At 42.1% G+C, this 22841-nt stretch overlaps 1 protein-coding gene across 1 annotated transcript in view; it reads right to left on the reverse strand.

Annotated features, from left to right (window-relative positions):
* LOC130187729 (exostosin-1) overlaps positions 1-22841 on the reverse strand; it is a 228408-nt gene that overhangs the window by 202386 nt on the left and 3181 nt on the right. Inside the window, exon 3 of the mRNA XM_056405585.1 lies at positions 20939-21690. Coding sequence (XP_056261560.1) covers positions 20939-21690 — 752 coding nt within the window. The remainder of the gene's footprint in view (positions 1-20938; positions 21691-22841) is intronic.

Raw genomic sequence — 22841 nt, forward strand, 5'->3', positions numbered from 1 at the left:
GTGCTGGGCAGGTGACAGGTGTGTTCGCAGCAGTTGTGTTCGCAGCGTTTCGGCTCTGAAAGACGTCACAACGCGGAAAAAGGGCCAAAAATTTGCACGTTCACCCGGGGTGTCTTCTGTACATCACAGCTGATTGGCCCTTGAGCCGATAAATATCCACGAGCAGTGCAAGTCATTTGACCCGGGAGTGAATGTCAATTGTACCGTTTTACACTGAACATGATGTTCGAAGGTCTTAACGGGTTTTTTTTAACCTTTCACACATCGTATAATTCTGAAACTGGAATGAAAGTATGTTTGTAGGCTTGGTGATACTACGTTGCTGCATGTGTCGACACTTTTTAATCTTTATAAATAGACAGTGTAGCGCTGACCGTGTTTCAGATGGACAGCTGGTATTGATATAGATAAAGTGACGCACTGATGCTCATTTAGTCTCATTTATTCATCTTATTCCTGAGTTGTGCTTCATTGAGCTGTAAATGTCTCGTTTATTCTGTAGTTATTCTTTTTTTACTGTTGGAGATGGAGTCTTTATTCATTTCTTCTGTGTGAACAGTGAGAACGCGGAGAGAGAGAGAGAAAGAGAGAGAAGTGAGAGGGAAAATAAAAGTTGAGCTTCACAACTTCAGTCTGAGAATTAGCCGCCGACACAAAACATCCAGAGGAAAATCTTGACAGGGCGTCAAACGGCGGCAGCGCAGTTTGTGTGTGCGATGCGAGTGTCTGAGTGAGCCACAGTCAGCAGGAACAACATATGGCTCCATTAAAAATAACACAATTCAATTACTAGAACAGGTTAAATCTGCCAACACAGCAGCGCAGCCACCGACAGGAATACTTTACTTTTATGAGTCAGTGTGCAGAAGAGAGATCAAGCTAGACTGAAACGGACCGTACAATAAATCCTGATGCAAATAAAGGAATATTAGGCTGTTTGTCTCTGACTAGAGCAAAACTAAATATTCTGTACTTTTATTAAGGTTTTTCTTCTATCCATCATGACTCATGGTGTCTATTTTCCACTAAGCTTTAGCTATTCTTGTAACTCATTTGTCAGAAACACAGAAATTGGACATCATAAACTTAATAACAAGAGCTAATTCATAGAGTCCTGAGGCGATGCTAAGGATCTGTATCAAGGCAGATCTGTGAATATTGGCTAAAATAAATCCAGTCAGATGCAGTTCCTTTCTCACTGTGTTTTGCTCACTTTAACCTGCATATTATCTGAATAGTTTTGAAGTAGAACCTTTAGTAGTTAGTAGAGATGTCCCACGCTGATCCTAAGGATTGCTATCTGGGCCAATCTGACTTTGATATTAAAGGCTTCAGATCAGGAGCGGGGCCAAAAAGCTCAACTGACACATCCCTGGTATTAAGATAAACTCTGTCTTGAAAAGTAAGGTGTGCCACATTTAGTACACTACATATATTGATGTTAACCAACACTGCATATATTCTGCTCATATGTACGTATATGGCTGCGTGTTTAAAGGCACAAAAATTCAACTGAATTTGTATCTATTTTATCTCAAATTTCCATGTTCAGGTTGTGGCTTTAGTAAGCAGCTGGTCATTTAGGTAAAGTATTAAATCACACTCAGTATCGGAAGTTATGAAACTACAGAGAAATAGACCTAGAAACTGCAGCTACTTTGTTTTAGTTCATCTCTTCTCTAACTTGCACTTCTGAGTGTTTAAGTCATCATCTTGTTGTCTACCTGGTTGTGTATCTTAATGGATTTATGAATGCATTTAAATATACCCTCTGATCGCTGTTTATATAAGACACACCTGTCTACTTGTTTGTATGAATACATATCTGCATGTATATTTCTGCTATTTATATTTCTTTTTGTGATGTATTTTATGTTTCTGTACTCCGGTCTCTCTCGTAAATGAGATCTTAATCTCAGTGTGACTGCCTGATTAAATAAAGTATAAATAGAATAAAAATAAAATTCCAAATTAATGATAAAGTTGCTCTGTAACTGCTGGATGTTCATTAACAAGTTTTCCATCTCAAATTAAAAGTTTGTTCTCAAAACCTGTTTCTGACACCCCAAGTGGCTAAAAACTGTTATTGCAGGTTTAAACAAATCCAACCAGGAGTCAGAAGAATCTGAAATAAAACTTAATCTCTACTAATTGATATATTGCTTGAATGTCTTGGGGTTTTTTTTTTTCCTTTTCTGCAGCAATAGGAATATACTGCAAGTAAATGAAATCATACAAAAGGGTCTATGAAAGAGGTTTGTGCACATTTTATCACCGTTTCAATGAGAATACGTGTTGGCATTTCATTATAAAGCTTTCAGACTCTTGTTCTCCCGATTTAACAAAGATGGATGTAAAAATCAGCCACAACACAAAAAAAAAGAAGAAAAAAACAAACTGGGCCACTGGAGCATCGAAATGAATAGGTAACAGCTACAAAATCCATAATAAATAATATAGAACAAAGGAGGAGGATTTTAACATTATACTACAGGTATTTACTACATTACAACATACACATCACATCACATAGAGAAGACCAGAGACGGTCTGTTACAATTCTGCTGTCAGGAGTCAAAGGCCCTCGAAGCATTTTCACCTCACCAACCCTGAGGCTATTTCTGCTCTGTATTTATGACTCTGTGTGTGTGTGTGTGTGTGTGTGTGTGTAGGCAGCTCTCGCTTCAGGCACATCAAACTCTCAGCATGTAAGGATGAACCAACAGGCATCAAGCAGACACAGACACACACACACAGACACACAGACACACAGACACACAGACACACAGACACACACACACACACACACACACACACACACACACACACACACACACACACACACACACACACACAATCATCACACGGCCCTATTTTCGGTCTGATCCCAACCTTGAAACGACCCGCTCTCAACCCGCTGTCACGCTACAAGACCGACACCGGACCTCACACTGTGACGGAGATGTGAGGAATAACTGAGAGGAGACAGAAACAAATGAGCAGGTGAGGAAATGAGGAGGAGAACGAAAGAAACGAGGGAGGGAGACGGGGACAGAGTAGGACAAGACAGGAGGGAGGAAAAGTTTGGAAAGAGGAAGAGAGAGGTGGATGAAGGAAATAAAAGATGAGGTGGAGAGGGAAGAGTAAGATGAGAGAGGTGAGGAGATGAAAAGGAAGAGGAGGTGAGGTAACAGAGGAAAAGGGGAATGAGGAAAGGAAAGGTAAGGAAGAGGAAATGAGGAATGACAAGACAGGAAAGGATTATATGAAAGGAAATGAAAAAGGAAAAGAAGGACGAAGGAAAGGGGGGACAAGGAGAAAGATGAACAGAAAAGGAAACAAGGAGAGGAGGAGAGGAGAAAAGAGGTGAAAGGAAAGGACAGAAAAGAAAGGTATGAGGGGAAAAGATGAGAGTGGAACAGTGAAGGAGAGAAGAGGGGAAACAAGGAAAAGAGAAGGAATGGAGACAAAATGAATCAGAAGTGAGAAGGAAAGGAGAGAGATTTAAGAGGAAAATAAAAGGAGGGAGGCAGGAGAGGAGAAGATGGATGAGAAAGGAAAGGAATTACAAAAAGAAAGAGTTGAGGAAACAAGGTGAGGAGATGAGGAATGTGGAGGAGAGGAGATGAGAAGAGGAAAGCAAAGGCAGAAGGAAGAAGGAGGGAAGGAAAGAAGGAAAGGAAGAAGAAAAGGAGGAGAGTAAATGAGGAATGATGAAAAGGAAATAAGTCAAGGAGAGGAGGAATTAGGAGAGGAGAGGTAAAAGGAGAGGAGAAGTGGAAATGAGGAAAGACAGGATGAGAAAAGCAGGAAGGAAAGAAAAGGAGAAAAAAGAGAAGGGAAACAACTTAAGAAAAGAGGAGGAAAATACGAGGAAGTATAGATGGAGGTGAGAAGGTAACGAGGATGAGCAGGAGAGGAGAGAGAGAGAGAGGGAGGAGGAAGAGGAGAGGAGGATGGAGGGAGCAGACTGCTGGCTTGTTGAGTGTGTAAGCATGTGATAAGCAGCACGATCTGCCTCTATCTGCCTGAGGAGCCAAACGGATAAGAGCTAATCTATTCATATTTACACACACAAACACACACTTTAAAGGATACACTGCTGGTTTTCAACGTTATGTCCAAAGTGTTAGTCATATCAGCGTGTCATCACTCTGCTGTCTGTAATAAAGCCTAAATATGCCCATTTCAATTATTCATTTTTCACAATAAAACGTCATAAATTTGCTGGTTCCAACTTCTGCTTTTGATATCAGATTGAATATTTTTTTGAAAACAAGCTAGAGTCAACAGTTAATCAATAATTTAATTGTAGAGTGGCTCACCTGGTAGAGCATTTAGGCTTAGTCCTAAACACAGTGGCCAGGGTTCAAGTCCAACCCATGGCCCTTTGCTGCATCCCCTCATCCCCCCTCCCACTCTTTCATTGTCGCTATCAGAATACAGGGCAGGGGAAAATATATATATATATAAATATATATATATATATATATATATATATGGCCATTATTTGCAACCTGACATGTCTGTGAAGTCCACATTTTTTGCCAGAATGACGATCTAACTGGAAGTTTGGTGAGTCAAAGTTCACCCAAAATCTTTTAAATATCAAACACTGTAGACTTAAACCTTTAATAAACTGATTTTTTTTCTGTTTCTTGACAAATCATCAGCTTTTAAGTTGCTATGACAAACTTTTACCCGACATGACGCCTAAACAAGGAGCTAAAACCGAAGCTTGGTAAAGCCGAGGGAAGCTGAAGATTCAGGTGATTATTCTCTGAAGGTTCATCACTATGAGCAACACCATTGTTTTCTCTGTCATTTGATACATTGCCATCACAAAAATAGTGATTATAGCATCTTGAAAATTGTAGCTAGCTCCTCCATGGTGAGCAGCAGCAGCAGCAGCAGCAGCAGCAGCAGCAGCTTGGATTCACTGGGTTTTGTAGCGAATCATATTATCAACATGTCTACTGAGACTTTCTCAATCACTTTTACCAACATAATCCACTTCTCTGCTGTCCATGTGTGTGTATTGAACAATAATATTAAAGTGTGACTATATTAAATACACATGCTCCATTTTAATCATGATGTATGACCGTGAAGCTCACAGACCAGTGTATGGCTCGATCCCATTTCCCCCTTGCCCCTACCACTTAGCCCCTCCCCTCCGCTTTGTGCGTTCCCGTTTAGGCGCAGGGTGTCCCGATTCTTGTTGAGATAGGGGGGGTAGGGTGAAGTGTAAGGGCTAATGGGCCCTTCAAACAAAGATTTTTGAGGGGCACACTTCAAACGGAGTGTTATGAAGTATTTCCCAGAATGCCTTGCGAATCACCGGCGAGATAGCATGCAGAACCGTTCAAAGAAACTTGCAAAAGTAAAAATATTCTCTGTTTATAAAGATTTAAAAATTACGACAACCGTTGCATTGTCTTAGTTTAATGTTGTTTCAATGAATTATGGTCTGCTTCTTCATAAAAGCCACAAAAAAAAAAAAAAAAAAATCACTAGTAGTATGCTGATGTCTTGGTAGCTATCTAGCTAACGTTAACATTACATCTTTATTACTGATTTGTGCATTGCAGTCCCGCATTTTGGCATATTTTAATGCTGCACTCCCCATTTGATGGCATATAACAACCGAAATTTAACTGACGTCTCTGGCAAAAACGCGTCATGTCTGCATAAGTAAAGCCGTCGGAGACTACTGCTTTAACTATCAGTCTAGAAAACCGCTCTGTGTCCTGTTCTTCAAACCTAAAGACCCTGTGCTCATACAACTGCATAATAACATAAGGAGTATTATATATATTAATAATATTATTAGTGTTCTGTATGATCTATGTTCTGGAGACAAAGTGTGTTGAAGCGTCTAGATACAACATGGTAAACTAATGTGGGTGTGTCCACCTCTGTGGACCTGCGGGAAGAGGAGGCTGCCGGCTCCGTCTCCCTCCATCTCTAAACCATGACACTGCAGAAGTCCACAGGCCAAGAATAGCCCGAGGGTTTCAAGTGTAATATCACATTTTCATAATGAGAGCCAATGAGCTGTAAATCCCTGCTGACAGAGTTATGGAGCGAGAAGAGCTTATGGTGGCGATACTGAGACTATTAAGGAGTCGCCTCCCTCCAGCACGAGGTGCCGTTTGCGTGTGTGTGTGTGTGTGTGTGTGTGTGTGTGTGTGTGTGTGTGTCTGTGTGTGTGTGTGTGTGTGTGTGTGTCTGTGTGTGTGTGTCTTTAAACATACATTGTATTTGTGTATGTGTGTTTGTGAGCTTTAACAAGAAACAGCTGCATGAGGCGGTGAGCTGCCAAACTCCCATCGTGACACTGAGATTCTCCTGGCTTACAAATTTGTTTTTTTTTTTTATTTAAGAAGATCCCATATTGCCATTGTGTGTGCGTGTGCGTGTGTGTGTGTGTGTGTGTGTGTGTGTGTGTGTGTGTGTGTCTCAAGTCAAGTCAATTTTTATTTGTATAGCGCCAATTCACAACATAAGTTATCTCAAGGCACTTTCCAAATAGAGCAGGTCTAGACCTTCTATGTATAATACATTTACAGAGAGCAACACTAGGCGACAGTGGCAAGGAAAAATACATTTTTGAGAGGCAGAAACCTCGAGCAGAACCAGCGTGTGTGTGTGTGTGTGTGTGTGTTTCCCTCTCATACAAACCTATTCATAGCAGATTTGTTTATGGGATAATTCAACTACTGTAATTCAACTGGTTTTTTTTAATTTTTATTGTTTTATTCTTAATAAGATGTTTTTCATGGATAAAACTTCAGTGACAGTATCTTCTGATTGTGTGCAATCACACTGCACTGCAGCAGTTTACATGAACACACATTAAAAAAGACAACACAGGCAAAAAACATCAAATAAAAGGAAAAGATGATTTCAGAAGTACAATTATTCAAATTGTTCAAATCATTTCTTTCCAGTTGTGAATGTCTGAGCATGATTTCTGTAACTGCCACACGTTTCAAAGCAGAGATCTGTAAAAAATAAATAAATAAATAGAAAAAAATTCACTAAATATGTATTAATCTTAAAATGAGTTTTTGTTGTTCCAGGTAAAATAAATTCTGCATCTAAAACAAGACACTCTGAGACACACACCTTAATATTCATCATTCCTATCTTACGTAATAGGGTTTTTTAATTCAAATTCATGCGCCTGGAATTCCTTGAAAAATGAAAATGCAACAGGGAATAAACTGAATTATCCATGAGAATGAGACTGATTGACCAAATGTTGCAGCAAATTTGTGAAAACTAATAACAGAAATAAGAAGACTGTGATTTTTAATTGATCCTTGTGAGGAACTGTAATGTCATCTTCTACAGGAGGGTCAGAGGTCAGCTGAGCAGAACCTCTGGTCGGCGTTTTGCACTTCAGCACATCTCAGTTTGGTTTTTTTTTGGGTGGGGATTTTTACTGCAGGCCACATTTTCAAAGCTCAACTCAAAGAAAAGTAGAATAAATGTAGCTGCTAAAAACAGATTAATTGCAAAGAGACTCTCAGCTCTCACCGGTCACGCCTGCAGGAGTGGATCTTGTGTGTGTGTGTGTGTGTGTGTGTGTGTGTGTCTGTATGTTGTGCGTTTCACATTTTGACCCTAAATCCAGAGATATCATTGGTGTTTGTCTTACACCCCTCTTTTCAGCAACTACCCACAGACACACACACACACACACACACACACACACACACTTTTAGACATTTAATTTACTGACATTGATTCTCAACCATCTTCCTCTAAGCTTAAACACCAGACGGTAACCAAACCTTCACCTTGAAAGCAGCCGCAGTGAAAATGACATCAATAACTGGCATGTTGTCTCCAGTCAAATCCCCACACATGATACAGCTGAGATAAAAATCCAACACAGCATGCAGTAATCACCCCAACAAGAGCCGTCCATGTTGTTTCTCTCCACTTTATCACACAACATAAAACGCTTTAATCACAGCAGTTTCTCTGCCAACTTCTCAGTCACCAGAGGAAAACAAGCACAGTTTCTATTTCCTGCACCGGAGTCCAGAGCCAAACCAGATCCTAGTCCCTGATACTGCTTTTCAGTCCATACAGGAGTATGTCACCATAGAACTGAGGCCATCCATATCACATACTGATTAAACTACAGTGTGACTGTCACTACTTAAGTCTCAGTAAATATGGTCTCAGTCTCTCCCTCCTGACTTACAGCATTGAATAATGGTCAGAGTATTTTCTTTTTGCAGAACATTATGATGTCACAGTGAAGTTGACCTTTGACCTTTATATCATTATATATAAAACTTCATCTTTCATTTTATCCTTGTAGATATTCGAGTTAAACTGCGTCACAATTAGCATGTGAATTTATGAGATATGACCGAAAATACGTTTTCCCGAGGTCACGGTGACCTCGACTTTTGACCTTTGACCACCAAATTCTCATCAGTTCATCCTGGAGTCAGACGTTACTGAGATATCACATTCACGAGAATGGGACAGATATGAATACAGCAGTTATAGCAGCTTACACACAATTATCCAGGAATATGCATGTTAACATACATACAGGTGGCGTTATGTATCTACATACAGTACAAGTCATATTCCATGTCGCTGTGTGGCTCCCACCTTACTCTCTAGCAACCATGAACTCTACAGTTATAAATCATAATTAACTGTTAATAAATGGGTTTGGGGTTCAGGTTGTCTGCAGCGCTTTTCTACGACTAAGTGGTCAAACTGTCTGGCAACCCACGATTTGTTCTCATAAATGATCCATAATGCATTAGAAGATGATTTATTAACCCTTAATAAAGCCATTAGTTACAACTTCTGAGCTCTGTATAAAAGCTCTCTCTCTCTCTCTCGCTCTCTTTCTGTGCAATGTTTCCCCCTGCACACTCAAATGGGAGGGTGTTTCACCGTATGATGGTTTGGGGAGTGAACGATACAACAAGAGGACAGATCATCCAATACTAACTCGACTACAGTTAAGCCTGGAAAAAAAAAAAAAAAAAAAAAAAAGGTGAAAACTTCTTTCATGAAAAAAGTTTGAGAAACGCCACTTAAAGAAAATGACTATCTTTCTGCTTTCTGGAGCATTTCTCTCAGCTCGAGAGAGACAAACACACACATAGACATGTAGCAAATGAAAAGCCATGCAGGAACATCTCTCTCTCTCTCTCTCTCTCTCTCTCTCTCTCTCTCTCTCTCTCTCTCTCCTCTCTCTCTCTCTCTCTCTCTCCTCTCTCTCCTCTCTCTCTCTCTCTCTCTCTCTCTCTCTCTCTTCTCTCTCTCTCTCTCTCTCTCTCTCTCTCTCTCTCTCTCTCTTCTCTCTCTCTCTCTCTCTCTCTCTCTCTCTCTCTCTCTCTCTCTCTCTCTCTCTCTCTCTCTCTCTCTCTCTCAGGAACTAAAGAGAGCTTCCCGTGAAACGTGATGGATTCGCACTGCAATCCGTCCTGCCACACCGTGTTTCCACTCTTTTACCGCCTCTCTAATTCTGTCCTCGCTGTCGCTCTCGGCGAGGATGGATGGCAAACATCCCGGAGCGACCCGCGCACCTTTACTTCAACTCAGCTGATCATCGGCTCTCGACTAACAAATGGATGGAGATGGGGGGGGGGGGCCGACGAAGAAAGACAACAAAGAAATTAGAGTGAGGTGGGCAAAGAGGTGGAAATGAGACGGCGGCGGAGAAGGAAGGAGGAAAATGATTGAGTTGAATTGTGTTCCTGGGGAGAGTGATGTGCGGCTGAGGGAGAAGGCCGGCGACGCTTCGTGCTGCTGCAGAAAATGACAACCTTTCTTCAGACAGACACGTTGTTCTCCCAGACAATGAGATTGTTCTTCCAGTGCGCGCTGTTGCAGCTGGCTGTCTTGAGGAATGGGCACTCACCATTTCTTTGGGAGAAAGGATTGGAAATGTGAGATTATATTCTGATACGAGCGGCAAAGATCAAGCAAAGTTACAGAACAGGCCTCATGAGTCGAGCATTCAGGTGACCCAGGAGGAGAGAGAGAGAGAGAGAGAGAGGAGAGTTTGATCATCTACAGCTCCATGGCAACTGAGCAAAACACATCTGTTGATGCAGCTCTTAGAAATAACATTTTGTTTTATAAATACATTTAAAAAGGAAAAGTAGTTGCTTTTCCAGTGAAATAAGGGTCAGGTTTTATTCCACACAGAAGCTGCAGGGAGTCGAGGTGGATAGGACCGGAACCGACAGCAGAGCACCTACTACCATTGTCGGCCTATCAATAAGGGTCATGGCTTGGTTAGGTTTAGGCGCTAAAACTACTTTGGTTAGGTTCGTCATGGTTACAATATAAACTGCTACTTGCACATGGGAATCAAACACATCACTCTCCTGTGTCATATTCCTGTGTTTTGTTGACCCATCCATCCACCACAACCTCCTCCTGACACAGACTTTGCCTCTCTTTATACGTTGCCGCACTTTTTCCTTTGCTCCTGTCATAACTACTACGACCACTAGATGTCGCCTAGCAACAATACTTAACTATGGGCCGTAATAACCTCCTGCACAGACGACCTATGGGCTCTGTGTAGCAGACCTGAACTGCCCAACCTGTGGTGAAGTTTACTCAACAAAAGCCTTTTAGTTACGTCTCACACTTGAAGCAACTTTATCTATATTAAACCAAGAGCGTGATCTTTCCCTAACCTGAAACAAGAGCTACAGGCGCCTGAACATGATCATGAAGAGGTTTAACAATGCTGTAGCTCCAACCAGTTCATATCGTGAAGAGAAAATGAAATATATTATGGAATGGTACACAAATGTGATGTGATCAAATGCTCCAAACCTTCAGTTGAGGCTATTTTGTGGCTGAACCATTTTCTTTGTTTTTTTTTCTTTTTTTGGCGGAGAAAATGCAAAAGCAAATTTTCCTTCTTGAGTCCTGATTTGTACAAATTTAAAACAGAAAATAAAAAGTAATGTCAGTTAAAATAAAGGAAAGAAATGGTTAAACAAGTTGTGTTTCAGCTGTAAATTTAATTTTGTAAATTATATATTATATAAAGTGATTGGTTTGGTTTGGAATTTATTTTATTTGAAAATGAGCCAAGATCATTCTGGTCCTTGTGTTGACTAAGCAGTCAGTTCTAAACATTTTCTGCTCTGACCGCATCAGATAATCTTTCAGTTGAGGTTGACTTCATCCCTTCAACACTGATGTGAGCAGCTTCACAGGATCTGGTGGCAAATATCTTCTTAACATACAGTAGTTTGGGATTCATCAAATGAACACCTCCATTTGTTCTGTACTATTTGAAGACAAAAAAGTTCATCCAATCAATCAATCCAACAAATGTCTGGAGGCACTCTGCGATGTTCACAGTGACTGCTCGGCCTCTGATACATTAACGTCTTTCTCCCGATAACACTGACAGATGGTCAGCTAAAATTAATGCCAAGGCCTCGTTGCACTAAATGCCAATCTATGTTTGGCTTTCACACACCCACAACGACCATTATCCTCTATTCATCTGCTTATTGGCCACAGTGGTCGAGTCAAACTTGATCAATAAGAGCTTCTTTTTACCCCCCCCCCCCCACCACCACCACCCCCCCAAAACCAGCCTTGGCAGAAACCTTCGATGTATTGATGAGTTCAACTGCTGTCTTCTGCTGGTGCTAAAAGGCCACTAAGAAACACACACACACACACACACACACACACACACACACACACACACACACACACACACACACACACACACACACACACACACACACACAGAAACACACACACACACACACACACACACACACACCAGAGACACTCAAAGGTAATCTTTTTATGAGTCAGAGTCGAGCCTTAAGTTTGTAATGAGCGGTCTATCACCTGCTGCATGCCACCCGGTCTGCTTCGAACACAAAGCATGTCCCGTATTATCATCACTCCTTCATCTATAAAGTTATGCATTATAATAAGGGCGGCAATGACATTCAGCTTGTCAAGACATTTCTTTAATGTTAATCCACCAAAAACATCAAAAAATAGAAGATGTGCTCAGTAGAGCGCAGAGCTCCGCCAAGCCCAATGTCAAACAACAAACAGCAGAGGAGGAGTGGGAAGGAAATTTAAAAAGTCAGCCCAGGACTTTTGACTTGGACTGGCCCACTAAAACCCATCCGGAGACCCCATACATGAACAATGCACGAAACAGAACAGGCTCATTAAACTGTTTTTCTTTTTTCTCACCTTAGCGTTTGTTACAGCTCCACGGCTCTTGTTCGTCTAAGTAATGGATCAGTTGGGAATGTTTGTCACTGTCGGATTTATTAATTACATCAGTGTGATTAACACGTAATGATTGTTAACTGTACGTTCTGACAACTTTTATATTAATGTCTTATTACTTTTTATTTGGCTTGGTTTGACTACGTTTGCAGCTCGTTCTTTTCGGCTTCCTGCAGCTCAGCACTGTTGGATGAGAAGAAATATGCAAGGAGAAAAAGGAAGTGAGCTCAGTAGTAATGTAATCAATATGGCTTGCAATACAAAAGGCAAAATTATTTTTTATCTTAAAGCACTTAAAATTTATATACATTTCAAGGATTATGCGAACTGTGGAGATTTTATTTCATCACTTGGATGGAGTGATAAAAAGTTCCTGCACCTTGTTTTATATGTTCATATACTCAAGGTTAACGCAGTATTTGGTATATTCATTAAATGTACACTGATGCAATATTTCCTTTGTCTCAAGAGCTAAAATCCTTTTCCTCCACTGCACAAGTGCAGTTTTACAAACAGGCTGGTATAGCCTGCTTTTTGTTTCTCTAATTAGGTTCTTAAATCGGTCACACATCAAAGTTCTTTAAAAGTCCTGAATCTGGCTCTCTGAAACTGGCAGACTCTGTTATTATTCCTCGTGGTGCTCTTCATCATGACTTGCATCAAAGATGCACAGAGACAGCAGCAAAACCTTTTCCACGGTTTAGTTTAGCTCGGCAGGCGGGAGGGGGGAGGAGGGGGGAATGGAAAGAGGACGGGCGGAGAAGAAAGAGGATGAGGACAGATAGGGGGAAAGAAGAAGAGAGTAGGAGAGAATGGAAGGAGGAGGAGGAGAGGATGAGGAGAAGAAGGAGAGGGATGAAGGTGAACTGAGGAGGAAGAGGGAGTGAGAGAGATAAGCGCCAACAAGGAAAGAGGACATTGACTTTTGATGTACTTTAAAAGAACATCTCACAACAAGGCCAGGAAGAACGAACAACACACACACACACACACACACACACACACACACACACACACACAGGCACACACACACACTGCGCCGGCCCCCCATATGGCCACAGCTGACATTTAAATTAATACAGTCAGACCCTTTTCTCCCGACATACATATTGAATTCTGCAGCTGCCAAACATCCACAGATGTGACAGCAGCTGTGTTTCCATCTGAGTATTTTTATGTGTACTGGGACGCATCAAATCAGAAACGCTGAGCGGAGAGAGCACATTATAACTAATTCATTCAGTGTCTTTACGTGCTTATCATCAAACAGTGATGGAAACAATTATATTGAATAATGACAAAGTTACACTTGAGTGTAAAAATACCCATCCATCACCATCATCATCTTTCAGATATGTTGTGTTTGGATTATACATCATGTCCTGTTAATACAATTAAGGGCGACACACACACACACACACACACACACACACACACACACCAGCAGCACTGACGCACCTCAGTGTGTCGGAATACACCAGTGTCCTATTTCCCAGCAGGGAAACACGCCAAAGCTCCAGAAAAGCTAGAACTGTATTATAGTCTCTTCCCCTGGATGTGTGTTCGGTGCACGCAGTGTGTGCACAGCACTCAGAGCTGCCGTAGCTCATCATGCTCCAGTCATTTTTTTTGAAGTGATGATTCTTAAATATTTTTTGTGATTGTATTATTCGAGCTGTCGGACAAATCATTTCATTTGAACTCCACTCCTCAGTATCTTTTATGATTCTTGAAGGCAGGACCCTGCAAGGTTTCACTATTACACGACAAATTCTACAGCTAAGAGCGGGTCGTCCGCTAATCAGAAGGTCGGTGGTTCGATCTCCAGCTCCTCCAGTCCGTGTGGTGAAGTGTCATTGGGCAAGATACTGAACTCCAAATTGCCTCTGATGGCATTTCCATCAGTGTATGAGAGTGTGTGTGTGTGTGTGTGTGTGTGTGTATGTGGTAGAAGCACTATGTGTAGAAAGAAGGCCCTTTATGAATGTGCGTATGAATGGGTGAATGTGGCCTGAGTGTAAAGCGCTTTAAGTGGTCGATAAGACACTATATATAGGTGCAGTCCACTTACCATTCAATGATAGTGCTTATACAGTAAATCAGGAAACAGTGGGATTACATTAACAAGAGTCAAACCAATGTACAGTGGAGAAACAAGATAGTTGCACTGCGTCTCATGCCAGGAAAAAAACAAACAAAACAAGTATCACAAGAACAACATTAAATCCCCACAGGAAGTAGAACACAATTATCTAGTAACAATCACCTAGAGCAGTGGTTCCCAACCTGTGGGCCAACACATCATTTGCAAAACTGCAAAACTGCGAAATTACAAAAAAATGTTTTAAAAACCTCTCATTGTTTTTCACGGACCACATCATACACTTGTTGGCTGTCTCGGTCTGATCGCAGGCGCTGAAACATTACATCCACAGCGAAAACTGGAGAATCGAAATATCAGCTGATCACATAAACTGGATATCAGCTGGTTATCAACGGGAAGAATTAAAAGGGAAAGAGAGTCAAGAGACAGATGGTGAATCGACAAGTGATCTGTCCCCATGAAACACAAAAGAAAACTCGGAGGTTCCTACACGTTTCCCCTGCTTTCATATCGTTACGGGGTCAGATGTGGGTCACCAACATTTTTGAGATTTTCAAGTGGGCCATGAGTTGGTTGGGAACCTAGTGTTCATAAGGGTAACAGTAAAAAGAGTGAAATACATAACAATAGCCCGACAGTAATTAACGGGGTTTTTTTTTTCCAATTCTCAATTCCGATTGGCTAGAAGTTGTGGATTAACCTGAAGCTAGCAACACAAACGACAAATATCCTGAGGCTTTATTTTATGATATGTTCAATTTCTCAGAACCATACAGGCAAGAATTCAGGAAGAGTTTTTGATCTCTCGCTTACATCAAGTATATTTCAAGAACTACTTTCTCTCAGCTACCGGACTACGGCCTGTTTTAATCCCAATTCAGGCGTTGAAATCCATGAAATGCGCTCTTCTACCTGGCCTTCCCCGTTACATTTGGTGCAATGTGCAGTTGCCAAAGTCCATGTGAGATGTGACGAGTGTGATCGTATTACCCCCCCGCCCTAATGTCGCTGCAACCACAGAAGCAGGTGGAGACCGAAGCAGAGCTCAGAGCAGAGGGAATATTAGGGAACACAGGAGCACAATGCTAGTGTTGCTTCATGTCTGCTGGATGTGTAAACAGACTGCTTACCGTAGTAGCCGAAACTTTAACTACTATTAAAATGTCAGAGGTGTGTATGTTTTAACTTTTAATGGACTTCTTCTGCCAAGTGGCCCAAAAAAAAAAAATCAGTTGATCATCGTTCATCATCATTAGGGTGTTTAATTGCTCTAGTAACATGGGCTGGTGGAAAGAGCAGTGGTGCTATGTGCTAAGCTGCTGGTAACAAAACTGAAAAAGGTTGGAGCCAATTAAAACTAATCTATGTACCAGGCCAGTGTGAATCCTATCCAGAGGCTCTGCAGACCACAGGTGAGAGGCCGGTCTACCTGCTGTCTGCCGCAGGTGCCGCCACAGCAGTCAACACACCGAGTCTGTGACGTATGTCAGTGAGAAGAAGAGCGGACACGGCCGCAGTGTTATTGGCCATTACTGCCAGTTTATCATGAATGAAGGCTAATCGCTAACACCATCCTTTGCTGCAGCTAGGATCACTGCCAGCAACAGTGACGGTTTACGCAGTGCCGTTTTCTGCTCTTCACACGACGCGGCAGATCTGTTTCATTTGCTTTAACGGCCTCGATAAAAGTGTATTTAAATCACACGCTGTCTTTGTGAAATGCATCCAAAGCTTTCTTGTCAAAAAGAAGGAAGATGAAGGGAAATGTTTATGGATTTACTGTACAGTCAGCACGACACCTCTCATCACATCTGACCATCATCCACGCTCCTCTTTCTTCTTCACCCCTTCGTCTCTCTTGACCATGAAAGCCGCCTTGAAAGACGTGACAGCGATCTGAATTAAGCATTTTATCTGCCGCTCTACAAATTCAGCCCTCAGCCACTGATATCAAACATTCTTCAGGGAGACACGTCTGAGCAGCGAGGCTCTAATTGGTTTAGCCAGCTGTTATCTATGTACAGTAAAACACTTCAATCCAGCGCCGCTCAGTGGGAGGTGAGATTTCTATCTATCCCCTTCATTCACAGCTTAATTCAATTGGAGGGCAATTATCGACCACCCCGAGGCTTCAAGATCCTTGTTGGTTTCTGTTCCCATCAGGGAGCCTCGCAGCAGGCTTCCCGATCCCTCTCCACTGCACCGGGTGATGTCTGTATCGATGTGCCGAGTGTAAAACACCAGAACAGGCAGCTGCAAATAGGCACGACGGCTTTCTCAGCCCCCACCACCACCATGCCACCCCCCCCACCCCACCCCCCCCACCCCCCACCCTCAAGATTCAAAAGATTGTGAAGCTGTGTAAGTTTAGCCATGAAACTGATTCCCTCAGTCAGATAGCAGATTGTTTTTCTGTATAATGACCAGTTACTCACAGATGATGTTTGGCTTCAAGCATTCAAACCAAATGTGATAGTCATTACAAAAAGTTGCAGACCCTCTGATTCCAATCAGAAATCTTCATGTGACCTTTGGGAATTCTGGTGGCATTTTGCCCTAAAGTAACAAACAGCCTGAGTTAAACTCCTATTGATATTCAACACACAGTGAAGATCACACAATGACTTATTTTTGAACTTGGCTTGACACATCCGTACGAACGGATCTTCTTCTTGAGCTTTGTGTCAAAACACCTCGTTTAGTATCTGATTATCCTGCAAGACCCATAGTGACACACACACACACGCACACACACCTCTAAGTGGTTATTTAAATAATTTACTTCACTAATTATGTAAAAGGGAAAATAATTAGTTACATTACTTTTGTTACTGCACAAATCCTCTCCACCAACATGTACCATTTTTTAATATTTAACACCTGTAGAAACACGAAACAAGACATTATTTATTATAATAATAATTTAATTATTATTGCTAATTATTTATAATTAACTATTAATATTATTAATAATAAATAAGGGGATGAATAAAGTATCTACCCCATCTATCTATCATGGTTTAACAAGTAGTCAGTCTATATTTTCCCCATGAACAGCAGGGTGGGGTTCACACACACACACACACACACACACACACACACACACACACAGAGAGAGGCTCTGAACAACAGCTGATTCCTGAAAGCAGGATTACTGTTGTATTTACACAACATGTAGATACAACAGCTTAACATAGACATACAACTAGAGTTACCGGGCATCACACATCTGCTCATTTAGCCTCTACACACACCTCCAGCCCTGGCTCCATGCTCACACATGCTGGGACAGCCGGACAGAAACCCCCCCCCCAGACTGGGATTACTCACTGTAAGAAAGTAATCACATTACTACAGCGCTTTGTCCAACACCGATGGTGACTATCTATACTGGGGGGAGTGAAGTTGTCCCAGCAACCATTTCACCAAAATTTGTCTTTTGTCTCTTCAACTCTTTTTCAATAACTGCAGCTTAAAATGAGAAACATAAGCTGTTTATTCAAGAATATCTGTTGTGTGTTCTCATATTTCAACATGGGCTTCTTTAATGACTCACAAGATGAAATTGTGCGGTGCAAATGCTTTGTGGAAATTAGTCATTAAAGTCACCAAATCACCTCTCCCAACCACAACTAGCACCAGCGGGAGACAATCAATCATCATGTTTGTTGTTAGACCCTTTGCTAAAATCCAGCATCACTCAGTTTGTTTGAAGCACTGACTTGTTTGTCTCTCCACTTCTTCACAAACGTCTGTTTAACCACTGATATCAAACAATTGCTGTTATTTTATTTTTTATTTTTTTTTTTTTTAATAGTTGATCAGCTCCAGAAAGGATTTTCTAAAAAGTGAGGCGGTTTGCAACCTTCAAAGTCCCTTGAAACAAGTCGTTAAGTAAAATGATTCTATTCAGTGACAAATGGGGACGAGAGAGCAGACAGGAATGAGAAATCAAAGCACTGCTCAGAGTTAAACTCAGTTCCACCGCCAGAATAAGCTCTTTGATTTCAGTATTGGATATCAGACAATGCCAGACTGAGACAGACAATGGAATAATGCACTATTTATTTGGTAAAGGAGCCTCTTAAGCCCTTTCACCCTTTGTTTTATGCAGCAGGCAGTGTACACTGGTGGATTTGCTTCTTTTTTTTTCAGTTCTACAAATAACACCTTTTACAGGAATTATGTAACCTACCTGAGACTAAAACCATTTGTTTTTCTTCTCTACAAAAGCTGCTATCACCGCCTCTGAAAACCACCAGGTTTTACCCAATGCATTTATGAATGAAATCATTCCCATGCACTCCAACATCCTGTTAATATACAGTTAAAGAAAGGCTTCCTTACGTTGTTGTTCCCGCCATAATGATCTGATTTGCTGTCACCAGACTCACTTTAATAGCGACAGACCTCTCTCACCACAACACACAGCAGACAACGTGCAGAAACCATTTCCTTTTTGTCACTTACTGTAAAATTGCATAAATATTTTACAGATTTATTTTCCTCTGCATTGTGGAGAAGTGTATTCTCTGCATGTGAGCTGCAACTCCTGAAGTCTCGGTATGAGCATGTGCAGCAAAGAGATAGAAACTGATGCACCTGTGACTCTGTGTTTGCACAGCAGGAGGACGTGTTTTTACTGCGGCCGCTTTAACTCCACGACGTTTGAAATGAAACGACGACTGCGGAGTGTAAGTGCCGTCTTTTATCTTACATCCGCATCTTCTTTACACACAGCCCCGCAAACCAAGAGGAACCAGAACAAAATGAGTTTACCACATTAAAATCAATTTTTAATAAACTCGTATCAAACTTGGTTGAAAATCATTTGCAGCAGAGACAGCTGAAACAAAGGGCACCGCTGCTACTGTCAGAAGAAATTATTACACTTATAGTATTACAGTAAATATAAAATCAACCTTAATTAACCTTGATGACAAGATGACGTGTGTGTGTGTGGATCTGTCTGATTCCACTCAGCAGGTGGTGATGATGAGTCGCACCGACTCTGCAGCAATTAAACAGAGCAGTTAAGTCATTGACAGTGTGTGGTATTCTTTATAGTCCAGAGCTTTTACAAGGGATCAGCAGAGGATCTGTAAGGACTGGACACGCGTCGTATCAAAGATCTGGATCAAGTTGAAATGAGTTTATCAGTTGGGCTCATATTTTCTCATATTTCAACCAGTTTCTCGGGGGAAACCCCTGGATTGGTTTCCAGCTCTTGGTAACATGTTATCTTCCCCATGCTCTGCCAGGCCCACATGTAGCCACCGTCACTTCCGGCTTGTTTTTGGGGGACTCAGATTGAGGTTAGTGAAGTCAACATTCAACCGTTTTACGTTGTGTACGTTTGGGTTCCTTGTCCTGCTGCATCGGCCCTGAGACTGGAGGACTGAGAATAAAAAAGTGTTTCACTGTTCACTCCACGGATGAGAACACCCTCATCAGTTAAACTGTTAAAGCTGAAAGTCAGCAGTTTAACCTCACAGTCATTGTTTCGCTTCACTTATAATGTGCTCGAACGGGAGCCAGCAGAAATGAAAAATGTGTCACTGTCCTAATATTTGCAGAGACTGCACTGTATGCAGATGCTCGGTGTAAAACCTCAGGTGTTCGGTTCAGCTGCAGCTTTAGCAGGTTTCTGGATCCACTGTGGGTTTTTTTTTTTTTTTTTTCCTTTGGGCCTCTGCGATTTCTGAACCTAAAATATGCAACAGATGACACTCGGGGGGGAACACATCCAGGAAAAAGTGAGAGAAGTTGAGGATGTTGTTCCACATTTCATTCCTCATGCAGTGGTTGCCCTTCTTTCAGCTGTCAGCTCCCGCTACTGTTTTCAAAAGGTGAACTCTTCCCGACTCAGATCACTTTTCTATCAACCAACTGCTGAGCTGACAAAACTTTCCTCCTCTCTGCTCCCCTGCTCCTCTCTTTCTCTCTCTCTCTCACACACACACACACACACACACACACACACACACACACACACACACAACAACAACGCAAACACACACCCTGCATGTTTGGAGCATTTTGTCTCAGGAGCACAGCAACAGTGAAGCTCAACTCCCCTGACAATTGTGAGATATGTACATGAAAGCATCAAACCTGTTTCGCTCAAATACAAGACCAGGCGCTTCACGCACAGCAGCTACACTCCCCAACGCTCTCAAGCAGGAGAGCCAATAAACCAAATTTGTAATGATAAACAACAGTAACACACACACACACACACTGTGCACACAAACACAACACACACTTGTGAACAGCTATAATGATGCACCAACACACTGCAGTCGAAATAACCGACAGCAAATCAGACCTGATAAGGAGATAACTAACGCAGTGTCTGCTAAAGAGTGTCGGCCCTCCGCTCCATTTTGCAGAACAGAAACCCAGTAACAAGCAACTCTGCAGTGACAAACACACCAGTGGGAAAATAAAAAAAAATGTCTCGTGTTAACTGTGTGATGATCTTTTCAGATAGAAATAATAAGCAGCAAAAAAGAAGGTGAAGAGATGAAAAAAGAAAGTGTGTCTTACTTTGAGTATTCTTCATTATCTCTGTCACAGCGAGAGTCCTTGTGTTTCTCCCAGTCTTTGCCGTGTTTACACGTGGTCAGCAGGATAATATCTTCCCCATTGTGGATGTGATATAGAGCGTTCCTCGTCTCTGAGCCGATGCCAGTTAGGTAGCGCTTCCCTTTGAAAACCAGCAGGTACTTCCTGGAAGGCGGCGCGTCATTGAGTGTCAGATAACCTATCCCCCCTCCTTTCAGCGGGTGATCCTTGGAGAACAGAGGGATGGAAATATCAAAGTTTGGTCGGAAGTTGACCACATCGGCGCTGGCCTTGGCCAGCATGGCCTGGCCCACCTCGAAGCCCAGATCCTCTGTGTAGTCCGGCCAGGTGCCCGAGTACAGGTTGAAGATGAGGTGGTTCCTGCCATCGCTCCACGTCGGCAGGCTCTGGATGCGGGACCTCACGTTCTGGACGTACTGTGCGGAGAGCTGGTCCCGGTCCAGCGTGTCCACTGCCAGAATGAACAGACAGGCCCTTGAAGGGTCTGTGGTGTGGAAGCGGGACTCTTCGATGGATGACAGGATCTTCTGGTAGGTCTCTGAGATCTCGTCCCCTCTCTGGGGAGGGTAGATGTAAACCCTGAAGCCCGACTGACAGCGAGCAAAGTCAAAGCAGGTTTCCATGCGGCAGCGCTTGTTTTTGTAGATGTTGTCGCGGATCGCCCGGCGTTCACGAGGGGAGGTGTGCTGGTGGTGGAGCTGAGGGGTGTCCTCCTGTAAACACACACACACACACACACACGTTATCACCACCTACCCACAACTAAATGAAATCTATTAACACAATTCAATTCAAGATTATGTTTTCAAAGCGAGTATTGTCTTCTTGTGAATTTCTAACTGTGTATTTCTATGTATCTCGACATCACTGCAACTGAGGGAAACCTCAATGATCTTCAAGGCTTAAATCAGTAAATGAGCCATACCTACAATATGATACAGATGAAAGCATTAAAACCAATTTCAAAACTTTATCCGAGAGATAAATGCATGAGTCGCCTGCTTTCTTTTCCTGAGGCCACTGATGACACCTGACTGGATTTCTGAAAAGGTGAGTTTTTTTTTCACCCCAAGTTATTGAATTCACTTTAGCCACAGCTTGTAGGTAAAGTGCTTCTCTGTAAATACTGACCCGGGGTTTCACTGATGTGTTGCATCACTGAGCTACAGCAGTTCCTATAACCATTCTGGATGAGTATGTGAATGTGGATTGCATTTGAATCCCCTAAAAACAGTGGTACTCAACCCACTTTGGCTTGGGACCGTTTAAAGCAAAGTCATTTCAGCTCATGGCTCCGTGTCGTGGCCTGTGGACGTCTGCGGTTGTGTTCAGACAGCGCTGCATCAGGGCGCCCTTGTAGCCTAATGGCTAAGATGCACCGAGTTAACTGCAAACATCCATTGCTCAACTCCTGGACGGGGGGACCTTTGTTGCATCACATGTCTCTCTCTCTCTCTCTCTCTCTCTCCCCCCCCATGTCCCCAGTCTTTGTGCACTGACTATCAACAAAACAGACAGCACTGCATGAGAAAACTCACTGAGGCACAGTGGGGCTGCTGACAAGGGCTTCAGCAACAACAACAAAAAACCAAAAACAAAACACAGGGTTGTTCTCAAGAGAGTTGAAACCGTCTCAACTTTCACTGCAACACAATGTAATCTGGCAAGAAGCTGCATCGGCCAATCAAACGTGTGGAAGAACATGTTCCTGATGCATTATTTTGTATTATTCATTTCTATTTGCATCAACAGAAAAACTGATCGCCGCTGTGATAACTTTTCAGAGTTGTAAATCACTTCTTCATGGTGGGTGTGTGTGTGTGTGTGTGTGTTGGTGTCTCATAATCCTTGGAGCTCATGGATC

The sequence above is a fragment of the Seriola aureovittata genome, chromosome 19 (assembly GCF_021018895.1).
Source record: "Seriola aureovittata isolate HTS-2021-v1 ecotype China chromosome 19, ASM2101889v1, whole genome shotgun sequence".
NCBI lineage: Eukaryota > Metazoa > Chordata > Actinopteri > Carangiformes > Carangidae > Seriola > Seriola aureovittata.